Source organism: Neoarius graeffei, chromosome 9, assembly GCF_027579695.1.
Source record: "Neoarius graeffei isolate fNeoGra1 chromosome 9, fNeoGra1.pri, whole genome shotgun sequence".
NCBI classification, from domain to species: domain Eukaryota; kingdom Metazoa; phylum Chordata; class Actinopteri; order Siluriformes; family Ariidae; genus Neoarius; species Neoarius graeffei.
Window position 1 is genome coordinate 81,947,854 of NC_083577.1, and position 18,319 is coordinate 81,966,172.

The 18,319-nt window shown below is 43.8% G+C and overlaps 1 protein-coding gene across 1 annotated transcript in view; it reads left to right on the plus strand.

The window, feature by feature from the left end:
* Positions 1 to 14,836: 14,836 nt before the first annotated feature.
* The window catches only part of LOC132892041 (polypeptide N-acetylgalactosaminyltransferase 5), a 52,912-nt gene continuing 49,429 nt past the window's right edge, over positions 14,837 to 18,319 (plus strand). The window contains exon 1 of the mRNA XM_060930362.1: positions 14,837 to 16,154. Within this exon, the coding sequence (XP_060786345.1) occupies positions 15,133 to 16,154 (1,022 nt within the window). The 5' untranslated portion in view covers positions 14,837 to 15,132. The remainder of the gene's footprint in view (positions 16,155 to 18,319) is intronic.

Genomic DNA, 18,319 nt, shown 5'->3' on the forward strand with positions numbered 1-18,319 from the left:
AATGCAAAAGCAAAATACTACAACTCCTACTACAAATCTGTCACATCAACAAACCAGGGTATTTGCTACCGTTCCCTAACAACGCATGGCAAAGGGTAAAGTGTAGTGTTGCTACGAGTACTTGCTAAAGCCTCCGGTGGAAGATCCTCGATGTGCTGATAAGACATACAGTTCTATATAACACACAAGTGTCACGATAATCACAAAACAGATGCAAATTGTTAAAATACCTAATTTTTAAGCAATCATGTATTGATCTCTTCCGAATAGAATCTATGATAGCCTACCCTCTTTACCCTTTGCCTCTCGTTGCTAGGCGGCAGTTACATGAAAGCCACAAGCTTTCACAAGCAAATACATGACTGATATCACGCCGACTTTATGATTACATTTATGATTATCATGAATGTGTACTCTATGATGTGTACTCTATGAGCGCTCTGGAGCGAGTCACTTCCAAGATGGCCGCGCAGACCGCATGGTTACTATTTTTAGCATCATGTCAGAGCACTCTATAGCTCTACGTACCTTTATCTTATGTCGTTTCTCAACACATGTTCTGACAGGAGGACTGTCTTTGGAGGAGTCGGCTTGTCCCAGGCAACTGCTGGATCCGGCATAGCTACTAGTAGACCCCCTCCGGAATACTGTAGGCACTGCTGATGGTAGCAGCACACGTTTGTGCTGAACTGAACACCCAAGAGATTCCTTTAAGCTGGGAAGGGTGTCAAAACAATCCAAATCGAAGTGTTCAGAGCACAGGACGGATGTTGCTGAGGGCTCCCACTTGTCACGAGTGCGCCTGACTTGCTTCACCCACTTCGCATGCAGCTCGGGATCTCTGGGAAACTTGAATAAACTTACCCCATCCTTGTGGGTTTTGGAGCAAAAGCCGGCAACACAACGCGAAGGCATAATAACTATATATATTATAATAATGTATAATAATAATACTAATAATGATAAACTGAACACCTCTCGCATCAACAACAAACTGGTAAGTGAGGAGGAAGGTTCTTTCGCTGACGTCATATAGCCCCTCCTCTTCTTTCGTCTCCCGGGTGCTGCAGCCCCGTCAAATTTGCCCAAATAGCCGCGTTTTTTATCATAACTTGTAAAATAGATGCCTTCGTGAATTAATATATGGATCATCGGGAATTACTTTTTATGTTATAAAACATCGCCAAAGATGTCAAAAACGTGTCATCAGCCCTTTAAGGCATACCTTATCATGCCATCGTTTGTACTCTTTCTCCATCCATCCATCCATTATCTGTAGCCACTTATCCTGTTCTACAGGGTCGTGGGCGAGCTGGGGCCTATCCCAGCTGACTATGAGCGAGAGGCAGGGTACATCCTGGACAAGTTGCCAGGTCATTGCAGGGCTGACACATAGACAAACAACCATTCACACTCACAATCACACCTACGGTCAATTTAGAGTCACCAGTTAACCTAACCTGCATGTCTTTGGACTGTGGGTGAAACCGGAGCACCCGGAGGAAACCCACACGGACACGGGGAGAACATGCAAACTCCACATAGAAAGCCCCTCGCCAGCCGCTAGGCTCAAACCAAGGACTTTCTTGCTGTGAGGTGACAGTGCTAACCACTACACCACCGTGCTACCCCCATTATTATTATTATTATTATTATTATTATCCTAACATTTTTAGGATGCTATTTCTCCCTCAGTTTTCAACCAATCACCACCAAATTTCACAGGAAGAATACCTCTGGGATGGATTATGTTGCTATGACTTTTGCTACTGATCTGGATCACTGATCCCGAATGATCCATGAAAAAAGGGATTTTTTTTCAATCACTTATAACTCTGTCAATTTTCACGATTTTTGTCAATCAGGTTTTTTATTATTATTATTATTATTATTATTATTATTTTGTTCAGGTCGGCAGTATGCAACTTTCCCTTGACCTTCAATTAATAAAAGTCAGCTAGCGCAAATTACTATGACTTTTGTCACAGTCTCTATTTAATTATTATTATTATTGTTGTTGTTGTTTACTTTAAATATTTAACATTTACAATTCTACTTTCCAGTTTCTCTCAACTGAATCCACTAGGCTTACCCTGCAGTCAAACCATTTTGCCCACGTGTAACTGTGCATTAAAAAAAAAAACACTCTGTTTGATCCAGGAACTGCATGACTCACATCCTTGACAACTAAAACTAAAAATGCAGAAGCCCTGACAACAGAATTCAAGTCTAATTTATCCAATCTGTACCTTCTAATAACCCTGATCAGTGCCGACAATCAATCCCAACCCTCCCACCCTGAAACCAGACACTATTTCCACTGCTATCAGAATGATGAAATATGAGCTTTCCAGTGGAGTTCTTCTGGAGAAGAGTGCCTCCAAAAGGAGAGCGTGGAGCTACAATGCACACGGGTTGCCAGATTGACTAATTTCACCTTAAATGCTTTTTAGGCTACCTAGGCCTACATATACAGCCTATTATCATTTATGTGGTGTTTCTTGGTGGCATGATGGTGTAGTGGTTAGCACTGTCGCCTCACAGCAAGAAGGTTCAGGGTTCGAGCCCAGTGGCCAACAGGGGCCTTTCTGTGTGGAGTTTGCATGTTCTCCCTGTTTCTGTGTGGATTTCCTCCGGGTGCTCCGGTTTCCCCCACAGTCCAAAGACATGCAGGTTAGGCTGATCAGTGGCTCTAAATTGACCGTAGGTGTGAATGTGAGTGTGAATGGTTGTTTGTCTCTCTGTGTCAGCCCTGCAATGATCTGGCGACTTGTCCAAGGTATACCCTGCCTCTCACCCATAATCAGCTGGGATAGGCTCCAGCTTGCCTGCAACCCTGCACAGGATAAGCGGTTATGGATAATGGATGGATAGCTGAATGGATGGTGTTTCTCTCGGTGATTTATTTTCACGTCTTAAGGTTCTCACACGAACAAAAAGAACAGAGCACATTACTCCAATTCTAAGGTCCCTTCACTGGCTTCCAGTAAGCTACAGAATTGACTTTAAAGTATTGCTGCTGGTGTACAAATCTCTAAATGGTACAGGGCCCAATTACCTCTCTGATATGTTGCAGCGGCTTAATCCAATCAGATCTACCAGATCAAAACAGAAAAATTTACTATTAAAACCAGTTGTTAAAACAAAGTATGGTGAAGCAGCTTTTAGCTACTATGCAGTACAGCTATGGAACCAACTGCCAGAGGACATCAAAAATGCTCCTGCTGTTGGCAGTTTTAAATCTAGGTTAAAGACCAAGCTGTTTTCTGATGCTTTCTGTTAAATAATTAATATTGTGTTCTTTTTTTATAATTTTTACTTTCTCTGCATGTTTTAAATTTACTTTAATTTTAACTTTATTCTATTTTATTCTTTATTCTATTCTGCTGGTTTGTTTTTTTCTCCTCCTATTTCTACTTCATTTTATTATTTTATTTCTACTATTGTTTAATTCTTATTATTTTATTTTAATTCTTTTAATTCTTTTAATTAATTGTTTTAGAATAAAAATAAAATTCATTCATTCATTCATTCATTCATTATCTCTAGCCGCTTTATCCTTCTACAGGGTCGCAGGCAAGCTGGAGCCTATCCCAGCTGACTACGGGCGAAAGGCGGGGTACACCCTGGACAAGTCGCCAGGTCATCACAGGGCTGACACATATGGGCCTTTTCCACTACCCTTTTTCAGCTCACTTCAGCCCGACATGGCTCGCGTTTCGACTACCTCAGAGCAGCACGACTGAGCTCACTTCAGCCTTACTCAGCACCCAAAACTCGCACGGTTTTGGAGTGGGGCTGAAGCGAGCCAAACCGAGCCAAGTGGGGCTAGGGGCGTGAGGAGACACTCCTCTGTGCACTGATTGGTGAGGAGGAGTGTCCTCACATGCCCACACACGCCCCGCGAGCACGCTGGGATCTGTAAACACCGTAAACCCGGAAGAAGAAGAATTACGAGCAACACTAACCAGCAGCAGAATTACCAGCAACACTAACGACTCCATGTCCTCCATGTTTATTGTTTACTATCCGGGTCGTGAGACTACCGCTTAAAAGGTCACTGATGTCACTGTTTGCGCCGCCTAACGACATCACGTGACGTCCACCCACTTTCGCTAACTCCACCCAATGTGTCCACCCACTTCCAGCCAGCACGGTTCAGCGCGGTTGTAGTCGAAATGTAACCCCAACAGCCCCGCTCAGCTCGACTCAGCCCAACTCAGCACCGCACGGCTCAGTCCAACTCAGTCCAAGTTGGTAGTGGAAAAGCCCCTATAGACACAGACAACCATTCACACTCACATTCACACCTATGGTCAATTTAGAGTCACCAATTAACCTAACCTGCATGTCTTTGGACTGTGGGGGAAACCGGAGCACCCGGAGGAAACCCACGCGGACACGGGGAGAACATGCAAACTCCGCACAGAAAGGCCCTTGCCGGCCACGGGGCTCGAACCCGGACCTTCTTGCTGTGAGGCGACAGCGCTAACCACTACACCACCGTGCCACATGGGAATTACTGGAGCAAAAAAGAAACCCATTTATTTAATAAATAACATTTGATCTGACATTTGGACAGTTCATCTATTCCCCTATTATCGCCCACTTCATATTTTCTTTCAGTAATTACACTGTATAAGTGTACGTTTTAAAGATTATATTTCTGAATTTAGTGAGGTACATGTAAATATTTTCCTGATATTTTGCAGCAGCGAGCTTAGAATAAAAATCCACAAACCAATCTGTGTTTCCAATTCTCTCTGGCTGGTGGTGCGCTATCAGCGGTGAGCGGGACTGTTGTGAACTGGCATCTGTTTCTCATCGTGGGGGTTCAAAAAGATAACCATTTACTCCGGAATATCCTTGATAATCATCTGCCCCTTCATCCGATATATAAGTATCCCAATCACTTTCAGAATTCTCCCCAAAACGTGATTCCATATCGAGACTGGTCTAACCACTGCTGCGCACATGAACAAAACTGATATCTGGATTGTTACACATGTGACGTCACGCACTCCTTCAGGATCTTCCAGATCAGTCTCGGCAGATTCCGTGAAAATCAGGTGATCTTATTGATTTTCCATTAAAATTTGAAAACACATGGTCAATTAACATAATGATTGTTGCTTTGTACAAGGAAAAAAGTGGTGTTTAGGGACATTACATTCACTTTCAGAAAAACAAAATATTGGAAGCTGGTTTAATTTGATTGCCAAAGTATGCTGTGCCTTGTGTAATTTATCTCCATCAAGTGTTTCTTTTGATTCGAATGATTTTACTTTGTCTATGGAAAGGAAATAGAATTAGCATAAAATAGTACTTGTGGCTTAGTGATGTTTTTTATTACATGCTTTCAGACTGTGTGTGTACTCTATTTTGCCAAAGATCTTTATTGTTTGGAATGTAAAGGTTTGTTGAGTTAATAATATATAAAAACAAAAATAATTCAAAAGTCAAAGAGTCCCATATACATTTTTCGTACGTATGTTGGGGAGTACCTGTTAAAGAGCACACTTGTCCTGGGCCGTCGGCATGGTGAGGTAGGGTGGCCAGTTCCTTTCCTCGCCGCCTTAACTTCCCCAGTGTTTCCACCAGGTCCCCATTCACTGCTGGGTGGACAGGAGGCGAGCCCCAGATCACCGTCCGAGACAAGGCTCAAACCGGGGACCGTTCACTTAGCGGTCAAGCGCTCTAACCACTTGGCCATCTCGCCTCAAGAATAATTAGGATATCAAAATATGTTAATAAAATATACTACTTATGTAGGCTATGTGTCCTTGCATTTTGGATTTGTAGATCATCCAACATGGTGGCGGGTGCATACGTCACACTGTTTTTGTCATGTGGTTGCACACGAAGAATCTGGAAATACTCCAGCGCCCTGTGCATCGCTGCCCAAGTAGTTCCATGTGCAGATCTTTACTGATCTTGCTAGTCCAGTTTACCTCCTTCCTTATGCTGTGTTCGTGGTAAAATGCCATCTGTGTTAAGAGGTGTTTACATGCCATGCACGTAATACGTGCCGGTCCCCATCAATTTTTTTTATGACGCAACACGGTGCATTGAAACCATTGGAGTAACAGTCAGTAGGGGAAGGTATGATATGAGTTAGATCTGGATAGTCATGTATTATAATTGAATGGCTGAAGCTGAAAATAAAGCTGACACTTGGTGAACATCAACTGGTTGTTTTATTCTCTTTCCATAAATATGTCACTAATATAGTTGAATATTAAACTTGTACTGCCTTTCAGATTTTTCAAGTGTAGGTCATGAAAAGAATTTTCCCCGACGCCCAGTTATTTTTGTTTAGTGGACCGAAGGCTACTGAATTTGAAAAATTTGTCTAAGGATCTAATCCTATTGAGTGGTTTCTATATCCACTTCTTTTGAGTGTACTTCTTGGTTTTAATAACTTGCTTGTTTGTTGAACACAAACATGGCAATAAGTTCTTGTGTTAATGAACCAGACTCCATTTTTGGATCATTAATCCCTTTTGATTGAAAATGACCTGCATGCATGGTTTGGCTTCTGGCACATTCATACAGTTTTAAATACAATACCTACAATTCAAAACAGTTTGTTTTTACTGCATTTATTTAAAGGAGAACTGAAGTCATTTTTAAACTTGTTTTATTTCTTAATTAACGTGTTATTCAATTACATTTTCGGTTTTAGTAACCTTATATCGTGACTCCTATTGGTAACTAATTGCAATTAAATATTATACTTATCGGCCTATTCGGTTTTTAGCCGTGTTGAATTTAGTTCGTTTGGTCCACGGCAGGCGTCGCTTATCTGCATGATCTTCACAAGACTTGTGCGAGACTTCGAAACGTCAAGTGTCAGCCAGGTGTCAGTGCCACCATTTTGAAAACTGTTTTCCAAATGAAATATTGCACAAAAACGAGTTTAAATGACGATTACTGCCTACTTTTTTCAGACTTTCCTGATTGCAATCAAAACAAACAAAACTTCCGGCTTGATTACGTCAGCATTCGAAAGAGGGCGCGCGCGTCTTTTGACAACGCTGGCAGATGTTGGTGACTTTGATTTCCACTGTACATTTTACTTCCGTCCTACGATGTCTCGCACAGGTCTCAACGAATCTCGTTTATGGCCATTGCTTTCACATATGGACTGATATATTACAGAGCATATTTCAAACACTCATAACTTGCTATAGCAGTGACAAAATAGCAATCAAAAATGCATTCCGATATTTAATAAAATGAGACAAATGGAATTTTGATAATAAAATATTTGCCTTCAGGTCTCCTTTAATTCCTGGGCGGGGCAGTTTGGTGATGTAGCGGGTAGCACTGTCGCCTCACAGCAAGAAGGTTCTGGGTTCAAGCTTAGTGGCCGATGGGGGCCTTTCTGTGTCAAGTTTGCATGTTCTCCCTGTGTCTGCATGGGTTTTCTCTGGGTGCTCTGGTTTCCCTCACAGTCCAAAGACATGCAGGTTAGGTTAATTGGTGGCTCTAAATTGACCGTAGATGTGAATGTGAAGGTGTGTAAATGGTTGTTCGTCTCTATGTGTCAGCCCTATGATGATTTGACGACTTGTCCAGGGTGTACCCCATCTCTTGCAGATAGTCAGCTGGGATAGACTCTGACTTGACCGTGACCCTGTACAGGATAAGCGGTTATGGATAATGGATGGATGAATGGATAAGTCCTGGGCTCCAATTTGTAACAGGTTGTGATGTTACATTCCATTTACACACTTTACAATAGACTATTAGATTCTAATAGAATCGATGAGCCAAAATAATTCGGGATCTTTTTTAATGGGCCCCGACTGGTTACAAGTATGAATAGGTGGGCCTTAAAGTGCATATCACGGGTAAATTCAGGAGCAAGATCAATGTAATTCTCCTATTTTATATTAAACTTTGGTCAAATATCTGTCACAGTTTGCATTTTGTGCAATTTTTTTTACCTTGCGCAATACCAGAAAAATTCAGTTGAAATCAAGCCATTTGAGGCGAATTGGTCCGCCTCTGAAAAAACTTGGCATTTGGATTTCCCGGGAAACATTGATTTTCGTGACGTCGCGTGCGGGACGCCTCCCTCTGAATCCTACGTCAGCGCTGGTTTGTTTATGAGAAAACGACCCGGTGGTTTTCTGCAAATTTCTTCAACGTTATGGCGTAATTATTAAAATGGTTAACAGATGTCTCGTAGGAGGGTGTAGCAACACCAATCTTGATGGGATTAGTACTCATCGTTTTCCAAAAGACCGGACAATGAGAGAGAAATGGGAGCGCTTCGTGCGAGGCACCTGGAAAAATTGGCTACATGTTACAGACTACAGCATTATTTGCGGTGCTCATGACTTCACAAGGCCCGACGACTTTGAGAACTATTTGCAGTGGGGAATGGGCTTCATGAGGCAAATTGATCTGAAAAAAGTCCATCTGTCAGAATGCCCAAAGCAATACCGTCTCCATCTGTGTCAGCGTCGCCAAAGGAGCCAGCCGTGTTCGTCTCCCCTGACAGAAGGCGAAGTGCCGCATCCACCGAGGCCCTCGAAGCCGAGGACCAAGCAGAGCCGAGAAAAAGACCAAGAAAATCGGCAATTCATAAATTGACTGTTGCCAGGGTAAGAAATAATTCTGACATCTCATTATATTCTTCATTCAAAGGTGAAGTAACATTGCACTCCAGTGACAATTCTATATTTCAATGCAAAATCGCTAGCTGCTAAACTTGGTCTACACAGGCTGTGCACTGAAACCGTGCAAAGCTCTCGCAGCCTGCCGGCACTTCCGCAGGTGATGTCATGAATATGGCTCCAGACTCCCTTGGAATTTTTCCAGATGCATTTTGTTTTTTTGTTTTTTCTGCTGTAGACAGATGGCCTTGTGCAAATTACCCTTCTGGATAAGTGTGTAAAGGGACATACTTTCATATAAAAAAAAAAAAACGAAATTGGTCCAGGATATGCACTTTAAAGGGCATATCACGGGTAAATTCAGGAGCAAGATCAATGTAATTCTCCTATTTCATATTAAACTTTGGTCAAATATCTGTAACATTCTGCATTCTCTGCAATTTTTTTTACCTTGCGCAATACCAGAAAAATTCAGTTGAAATCAAGCCATTTGAGGCGAATTAGTCCGCCTCTGAAAAAACTTGGCATTTGGATTTCCCGGCAAACATTGACTTTCGTGACGTCACATGCAGGACGCCTCCTTCTGAATCCTACGTCAGCGCTGGTTTGTTTATGAGAAAACGACCTGGTGGTTTTCTGCAAATTTCTTCAACATTATCACATAATTATTAAAATGGTTAACAGATGTATCGTAGGAGGGTGTAGCAACACCAATCATGATGGGATTAGTACTCATCGTTTTCCAAAAGACCGGACAATGAGAGAGAAATGGGAGCGCTTGGTCTACACAGGCTGTGCACTGAAACCGTGCAAAGCTCGCGCAGCCTGCTGGTGCTTCTGCAGGTAACGTCACGAATCTGGCTCCAGACTCTCTTGGGATTTTTGCAGATGTGTTTTTTTTTCTGCTGTAGACAGATGGCCTTGTGCAAAATTACCCTTACGGATGAGTGTGTACAGGGACATACTTTCATATAAAAAAAACGAAATTGGTCCAGGATATGCACTTTAACGTCGAAAAGGGTGAGAACCCGGGGTGGCACGGTGGTGTAGTGGTTAGCGCTGTCGCCTCACAGCAAGAAGGCCCGGGTTCGAGCCCCGTGGCCAGTGAGGGCCTTTCTGTGCGGAGTTTGCATGTTCTCCCCATGTCTGTGTGGGTTTCCTCTGGGTGCTCCAGTTTCCCCCACAGTCCAAAGACATGCAGGTTAGGTTAACTGGTGACTCTAAATTGACCGTGAGTGTAAATGGGCCTATCGCGGGTAAATTCAGGAGCAAGATCAATGTAATTCTCCTATTTTATATTAAACTTTGGTCAAATATCTGTAACATTCTGCATTCTCTGCAATTTTTTTTTTACCTTGCGCAATACCAGAAAAATTCAGTTGAAATCAAGCCATTTGAAGCAAATTGGTCCGCCTCTGATGACGCCATCTCCACTGCCCTCCACTCAGCCTTCACCCACCTGGAGACAAAAGACTCGTATGTCAGAATGCTGTTCATAGACTTTAGCTCAGCATTCAACACAATCATTCCTCAGCAGCTCATTCACAAACTGGACCAGCTGGGACTCAACACCTCCCTGTGCAACTGGCTGCTGGACTTCCTGACGGGGAGACCACAGTCTGTATGGGTCGGCAGCAACGGCCCCCCAAGGATATGTGCTAAGCCCCCTCCTCTTCACTCTGCTGACCCATGACTGCACACCAACATCCAGCTCAAATCTCTTCATTAAGTCTGCAGATGACACGACTGTGGTGGGTCTCATCAACAATGGCAATGAGACAATCTACAGGAGTGAGGTGAGCCGCTTGGCCATGTGGTGCAAGGACAACAATCTCCATCTGAACATGGAGAAGACAAAGGAGATTGTTGTGGACTTCAGGAGAGCGCACACCCAGCATGCTCCACTATCTATCGACGGTGCTGCAGTGGAGAGGGTGAGCAGCACCAAGTTTCTGGGTGTGCACATCTCTGAAGACCTGTCCTGGAGCAACAACACCGCATCACTGGCCAAAAAAGCCCAACAGCGTCTGTACTTCCTCCGCAAACTGAGGAGGGCAAGAGTCCCAGTCCCCCATCATGCACACTTTCTACAGAGGCACCATCGAGAACATTCTGACCTGCTGCATCACCGTGTGGTACGGCGTCTGCACGGTGTCCTGCTGCAAGACTCTGCAGTGCATCGTGAGAGCAGCTGAGAGGATCATTGGTGTCTCTCTCCCTTCTCTAATGGATATTTATAACTCCCGCCTCACCCGCAAAGCCATCAGGATTGCAGGTGACCCCACCCACCCATCTCACAGCCTCTTCAGTCTGCTGCCGTCGGGGAGGAGACTGCGGAGTCTCCGGGCCAAAACCAGCAGGCTCAAGGACAGTTTCTTTCACCAGGCAGTCAGGAGGCTCAACTCCCTCCCTGTTCTGCCCCTCCTGCCCCCTCTGCCCCCTGCCGCAGATTCTGCTCGCACACACCCCTGCCCCCCCCTTCAGCATCTGACATGTCATCCTCACAGTTCCCCCCCAGCACACACACACACACACACACATCTCATCATTCATTAACGCACTGAACTCAGGGACCGCACATCTCACTTTACCTCGCTCATTTGCACTATTCCACACTACCTCATCTTAACAGCTGCTAGTTTGTTTATACTGCTTATTTCATGGTTACCTGCTATACCTCAAGTGCCCTTGACTGTTTGTTTATTTGAACCAATGTATGTGTGTGTGTATATGTATGTATATATGAGTGTTTAGTCTACGTCTAGTTCAGATCTAGAGTGTTTACACTGTTTGAGTGTTTAGTCTATGTCTAGTTCCTATCTAGAGTGTTTATACTGTTTATATTGTTTGTTTGTTTTTTTCAATTATTCTATTTTTATTTATTGCATTGCCTGTTTGCACCGTGGGTCAGAGAGGACTGAAATTTCATCTGTGCTGTATGTCAAGCATGTATAGCATATTTGACAATAAAGTTGACTTGACTTGACTTGACAAATACTTGGCATTTGGATTTCCCGGCAAACATTGGCTTTCGTGACGTCACATGCGGGACGCCACCTTCTGAATCCTACATCAGCGCTGGTTTGTTTATGAGAAAACGACCTGGTTTCTTCAACGTTATCACGTAATTATTAAAATGGTTAACAGATGTATCGTAGGAGGGTGTAGCAGCACCAATCCTGATGGGATTAGTACTCATCGTTTCCCAAAAGACCGGACAACGAGAGAGAAATGGGAGCGCTTGGTCTACACAGGCTGTGCACTGAAACCGTGCAAAACTCACGCAGCCTGCTGGCGCTTCTGCAGGTGACGTCACAAATCTGGCTCCAGACTCCCTTGGGATTTTTCCAGACGTGTTTTGTTTTTTTCTGCTGTAGACAGATGACCTTGTGCAAAATTACCCTTCTGGACGAGTGTGTACAGGGACATACTTTCATATAAAAAAAAACTAAATTGGTCCAGGATATGCACTTTAACGTCGAAAAGGTTGAGAAGCCGGGGCGGCACGGTGGTGTCGTGGTTAGCGCTGTCGCCTCACAGCAAGAAGGTCCAGGTTCGAGCCCAGCGGCTGACGAGGGCCTTTCTGTGCGGAGTTTGCATGTTCTCCCCGTGGGTTTCCTCTGGGTGCTCCGGTTTCCCCCACAGTCCAAAGACATGCAGGTTAGGTTAACTGGTGGCTCTAAATTGACCGTAGGTGTGAATGTGAGTGTGAATGGTTGTCTGTGTCTACGTGTCGGCCCTGTGATGACCTGGCGACTTGTCCAGGGTGTACCCCGCCTTTCGCCCGTAGTCAGCTGAGACAGGCTCCAGCTTGCCCATGACCCTGCACAGGATAAGCGGTTATGGATAATGGATGGCCATACAGGTGGGATACGATCTTCTAGACTTAAGCATCTGTGAAGGTTGAGATGTTCCACAACTCAGCTTGTACAATAATCAATTTAATAACCGAACAGCGCCAGAGGACCAGACACTCATGTTTGTCTCCTTGTATGGTGTTGTACCTTAAATAACTCAGAAAGACAAGAAAATGATGTTCGATCCACCCAGTTTCACCCAGTTTCAAGCACATACCAAAAACCATACAACAGCAACCACTGATCATGTTTGATACTTGGTGTGGCCAAAAATCAATCAATCCACCCACCCCACACCAAGAGTGCTCTGAGAGCACAATAGCCCCTGCTACAATATCTCATCTCATCTCATTATCTGTAGCCGCTTTATCCTGTTTTACAGGGTCGCAGGCAAGCTGGAGCCTATCCCAGCTGACTACGGGCGAAAGGCGGGGTTCACCCTGGACAAGTCGCCAGGTCATCACAGGGCTGACACATACGCTACGTTCACACTGCAAGGCTTAATGCTCAATTCCGATTTTTTTGTGAAATCCGATTTTTTTGTGAGGTCGTTCACATTAACAAATATATGCGACTTGTATGTGATCCTCAGTATGAACGAAAAGCGACCTAAAAGTGTTCCGCATGCACATTGCAGGATACGACGACATCACACGCAGTGAGCATGGCCAGTGTTTACGGAAGTAAAACCGCCCGGTTGCGGTACGACCCATCCAATCTAGCTTGAATAGCTGCATCCCCCCAAATGGAAATCAGCTCCCTAACCTCTGCGTCCTTCCACTGAGAAGATTCAGAACCTTCACAGCCCGAAGCGTCCCTCGCATTGATGTCATGCGCAGGGGCGCAGATACGTTTTTTGAACTGGGAGGGACACAAAACTGGGGGGGGGGGGACAAAGCTACCAGCAAACCAACCCCAACCCCGATATGCCTGTCAAACTTGTTGTTAGTAACCATAGCAACCAAGCTCGAGCTCGCAACCTGTGCAGTCTGCGCAGCTCAACTAACCGAATATCAGTCTTTGTTTTATGTGAGTTGTTGCAACTATGTATACACTGCTGTGCACCTCAATAAACCGAATGGTAATTAGTCTTTTGATTTTTCCGTGAGGTTTGCCTTATACAAAGAAAGACAGCATAGACGTTTTTTCCTCCCTATAAGTGGGGGGGACCGAACGAGGTGAATTTAAATCTGGGTGGGACGAGTCCCACCCTCTATCTGCGCCCGTGATTATGCGCCATGTTGCTGTAACTTTTTTTGAGAGACCCGCCGCCTACTTCAGCGCAGAATAGTGACGTTTGTGGCTTGTTGATGACGTGTAAGTCGGATGAATGCGACCTGGCAGTTCAGACTGAAGTCGCATATGAAAAGAGCGGATAGGGATCGGAATTAGGACCACATATCCAAACGGCCTGGGTCGGATTTGAAAAAATCGGATCTGTGTCGTTCATATTGTCAATAAAAGATCGGATACAGGTCACATATGGGCGAAAAGATCGGATTTGAGTCACTTCAGCCTGCAGTGTGAATGTAGCCATAGACACAGACAACCATTCACACTCACATTCACACCTACGGTCAATTTAGAGTCACCAGTTAATCTAACCTGCATGTCTTTGAACTGTGGGGGAAACCGGAGCACCCGGAGGAAACCCACGCGGACACGGGGAGAACATGCAAACTCCGCACAGAAAGGCCCTCGCCGGCCACGAGGCTCGAACCCGGACCTTCTTGCTGTGAGGCGACAGCGCTAACCACTACACCACTGTACCGTGCCGCCCCCGCTACAATATATTGCAAACAAAATTGCAATATGCGTATGACTGTCCTATAACAAAACCTTTGGCCAAGTTTTGTGAAATTCCTTCACAAATTAAGAGACTAGAAGGTGAGAACCCTTTCCAGGACGGACAGACGGACTTCGCCACGACAGAATTCCCCTTCGGGCCTTTTGGCCAGTGGAGGATTTTTAATAAATAAACAAACAAACAAACAAACAAACAGGGCGGCACGGTGGTGTAGTGGATAGCGCTGTCGCCTCACAGCAAGAAGGTCCGGGTTCGAGCCCAGCGGCCGACGAAGGCCTTTCTGTGCGGAGTTTGCATGTTCTCCCCGTGTCCGCGTGGGTTTCCTCCGGGTGCTCCGGTTTCCCCCACAGTCCAAAGACATGCAGGTTAGGTTAACTGGTGACTCTAAATTGACCGTAGGTGTGAATGTGAGTGTGAATGGTTGTCTATGTGTCAGCCCTGACCTGTGATGATAAAGCGGCTAGAGATAATGAGATGAGAATGAGAACCCGTGGAACAACCTATCCATAATGGTGAGTAGATTGCAATCTGGCAACCCAAGTCGGCGCAACATGCACGTCGTGGTATGTTACTCGGTGTTGAGTAAAGTTACCTGGCTGACGTGGGATTGTGTGCGCGCGCGTCGTAAGACGGCTATTTTATTTCATTGTATTCTTTCTGTCGCGTAAAATGTGACGTTTTGTTTCTTTTTGGAGTCGCTAGCTCTTATGGAAGAGAGGGGGAGGAACAAGGGATTTTCTACAAAGTATCCAGAGATGTTGCCACGCAGTCATGGCTCCACTATGGTGAAAGTTTAGAAGGTTTCTTCAGCTCTGACTAGACAATAAAAACACATCTCCAAATGAAGCTTAGTAAGTATTTAAGAGGTAGCGGGAGGTTCCTCGCGTTTGTCTTTGTCGCCTCAGTACTTTGGCTCCTGTTTGACATGGCAGCTCTCAGGTTCTCCATTACAGACGTGAAGGGCCAACTCATGAAAGAGCTGGTCCTCAAAGAGAGAGAGTTAACCAAGAAACAAAGCTCAAACCCGACAAACTTGAGGCATTACCCTATCCGAAAGGTGAACCCGGATATTCAGGCGTCTCAGAGCTCAGAAATGCTGAAGAGACAAGTTGTCGAGGTTTACAGGAGAAAAAAACCTGGCAGGGTTAATGTCGAAAATAATAAAAATAACAATAAAGTAGCCCCTAACCCGAGTGGCAACATTTTAACCATGGCCGGAAATGATACAAAATCATTTGGACACAAGAAGGACATTTTGGAAAAGCAAAACTCTCCAAGCTACAAAGTATCTCCAGGAATGGGGAAAAAACAAGGAGGACTGACAAAAACCAAGGCGCCATCTGCTGGCCAGGAAGGGCAGCGTTTAAAACTGCAGTCAAATAGCACCAAAGACCACCAAATTCCACCATCACAGGACTTCAGAATACCTCCGAGTGCTAGTTTGTCTCACAAATCCAACAACACGTTGAACAAGATCAAACTGGATGCATCCACGAACATTCCTCCTAACTCCGTCCACATGGCTGATAAGAGAAAATCGGTTGCAAAAGATAACAAGACTGACTCGCTGCCTGGTAAAATCTTCGTGCACGTTACAGCAAAACCATCGAAGATCCGAACTGGACGGCTTCTGAACTCGACAGGTGAGGAGAAGCAGCAAGATGGGCTGCATAAGGTCATGAACCTGGATGTGACCCTTAAACCGAGGGATTCGCGCGCGCTGGGGCAGTTCGGCTGGGCGGCAGAGGTGCCTGAGGATGATTTAGAGGAGAGCAGGCGCAGATGGAGTGAGGGTTATTTCAACGTCTTCCTCAGCGAGCAGATCCCAGTGGACAGGGCTGTTCCAGACACACGACCTCCAGCGTGCGTAGATTTTTACTTTCATTGCTTGCATATATCTATTCACAGTCACTAGATATGAGCAATTGTGCGCTCTGATTGGCTACTCTACTACTAGGATATCAGCTCATGTACCTACCGTGAGTAGAGGAAAACAAAATAACGGAGCGTGTTGCTGAACCAACCGAGGACGAAATAAAAAAATAATAAATAAATTAACTAGCAATGACTGGTAGGTAATTTAAAGACAGGATTTAAGGTTATTTTTAAGGTTATTTGTAAGGCTTCAGTTATACAATCTGTATTCCACATGACACCACTTTTTATTCTATCCACACTCACTGGATATGAGCAATCGCACACTCCGATTGGCTACTCTATTACGAGGCTATCAGCTCATATACCGTGAGTAGAGAAAAACAAAATGGCTCTGCTACTGGTAATTAGTGGATGACTTAAATCCTTAAATATACAGACTCCTCCAAAAGTATTGGAATGACAATGTCAATTCTTTTGTTTTTGCTCTACGCTGAAGGTATTTTGGGTTGGAAATCCAAAAACGAATATGAGACAATAGATCAGAATTTCAGCTTTCATTTTCTGATTTTACATCTAGATGTGTTAAACAACTTGGAACATATCACCTTTGGTGGCAGACGCCAAATTTCTAGGTATAGGAGCAAAAACGTCCAGGAACAGACCGTCTCAAAGTAAATTAAAGTGAATGATAGTTGTTATTCTATCCACAGTCACTGGATATGAGCAATCGTGCACTCTGATTGGCTACTCTGCTACTAGGCTATCAGCTCATATACCGTGAGTAGAGAAAAACAAAATGGCAGCGTGTGTTGCTGAACCAACCGAGGATGAAATAAAAACTACTTGAAAACAAAACCCCAAAAAACACACAAAAAATTGCTACTGTCATTTCGCCAGTTTGTTTGCATTCTTCATCTTTACGCATTAAAATATGTTTTGTTTTGGGTTTTTTTTAAGACTGGTTCAAAAGCTCAAAGAAGTTTGAAAATTATTGAACATAACCGAAATGTCCAAGGAAGAATTACCGTATTTTCCGGACTATACGTCGCTCCGGAGTTTAAGTCGCATCAGCCAAAAAATGCATTATGAAGACGAAAAAAACATATATACGTCGCACCGGACTATAAGTCGCACTTTTTTGAAGGGTTATTCTATCCATAGAATCTGTGATTGTATCTGATAAGCGGCGCGTGGTTACTGCGCGACTGCATTGTTTATTTAATAAACGAACAGCTGAGCAGTGATAACACACCCTGTGCCCTGTAAGTAGCCTAGTCTGATTATTTTAAATATCTACTACTATCTTTAATACTATCACTATCGTTATTACTAATAGCCTATATTATTATTATTATAACTAATATTAGTAGCCTATTACTGATGCATTAATCAGTTTGCTTTTAGATTATTTTTACCGGTAGGGCTTATTATCGCCCCATGGCTCTTTCATCTTTGTTATTAAAGCTGTAGTCATCATCGAGGAGAGTCATTCTTCATTTTTGTCGAATTTTATTTCATTAAATCAGAGGTCAAGTAGGCTATAGCTATATCATCTCCAAAGACAACCGTCTAGTGAAAAAAAACAACAACCGCTTTTAAATCCCCTACTTAAATCCTTAAAAAGAGTAATTTAACTCATGTCTTGTGTGATCTGATCTCCAATGGTGAAATAAACCGGTTGTGATATGAGTAGTCTGTTATTTTAGAAGATAAATTTAATATATAATTTAATATATAGCCTAATAAAAATATTTTATAACATATCACGACATATTACTGTCTGTAACTGTTCGTCACTAAAGCGTTTGCTAAGGTCATAATGTCTGATATTATTATTTTTTTTTTACACACACAATAAGCGCGTGTGCGTAAAGTTATAGTAAACCACCCCCGCCTTTTTTTTTTTGAGTCGCCGGACCCACCCACCTCCTGCGTTCCGGGACCTCCCACTTCACAAATTAAGCACTGCCTAAAATCATTACATAACTTATTTAAATAACTATAGGCCTATCATTAATAATAAAACACAGGTCAATCAAGTTTATCAAGCTGGCGATTTCACTCCAAATCAGCAAATCCATTGAATTCCTCATCCTTGGTGTCGCTTCTGAACAACTCTGCCAACTCCAGCGGCAGACGAAGCGCCGTTT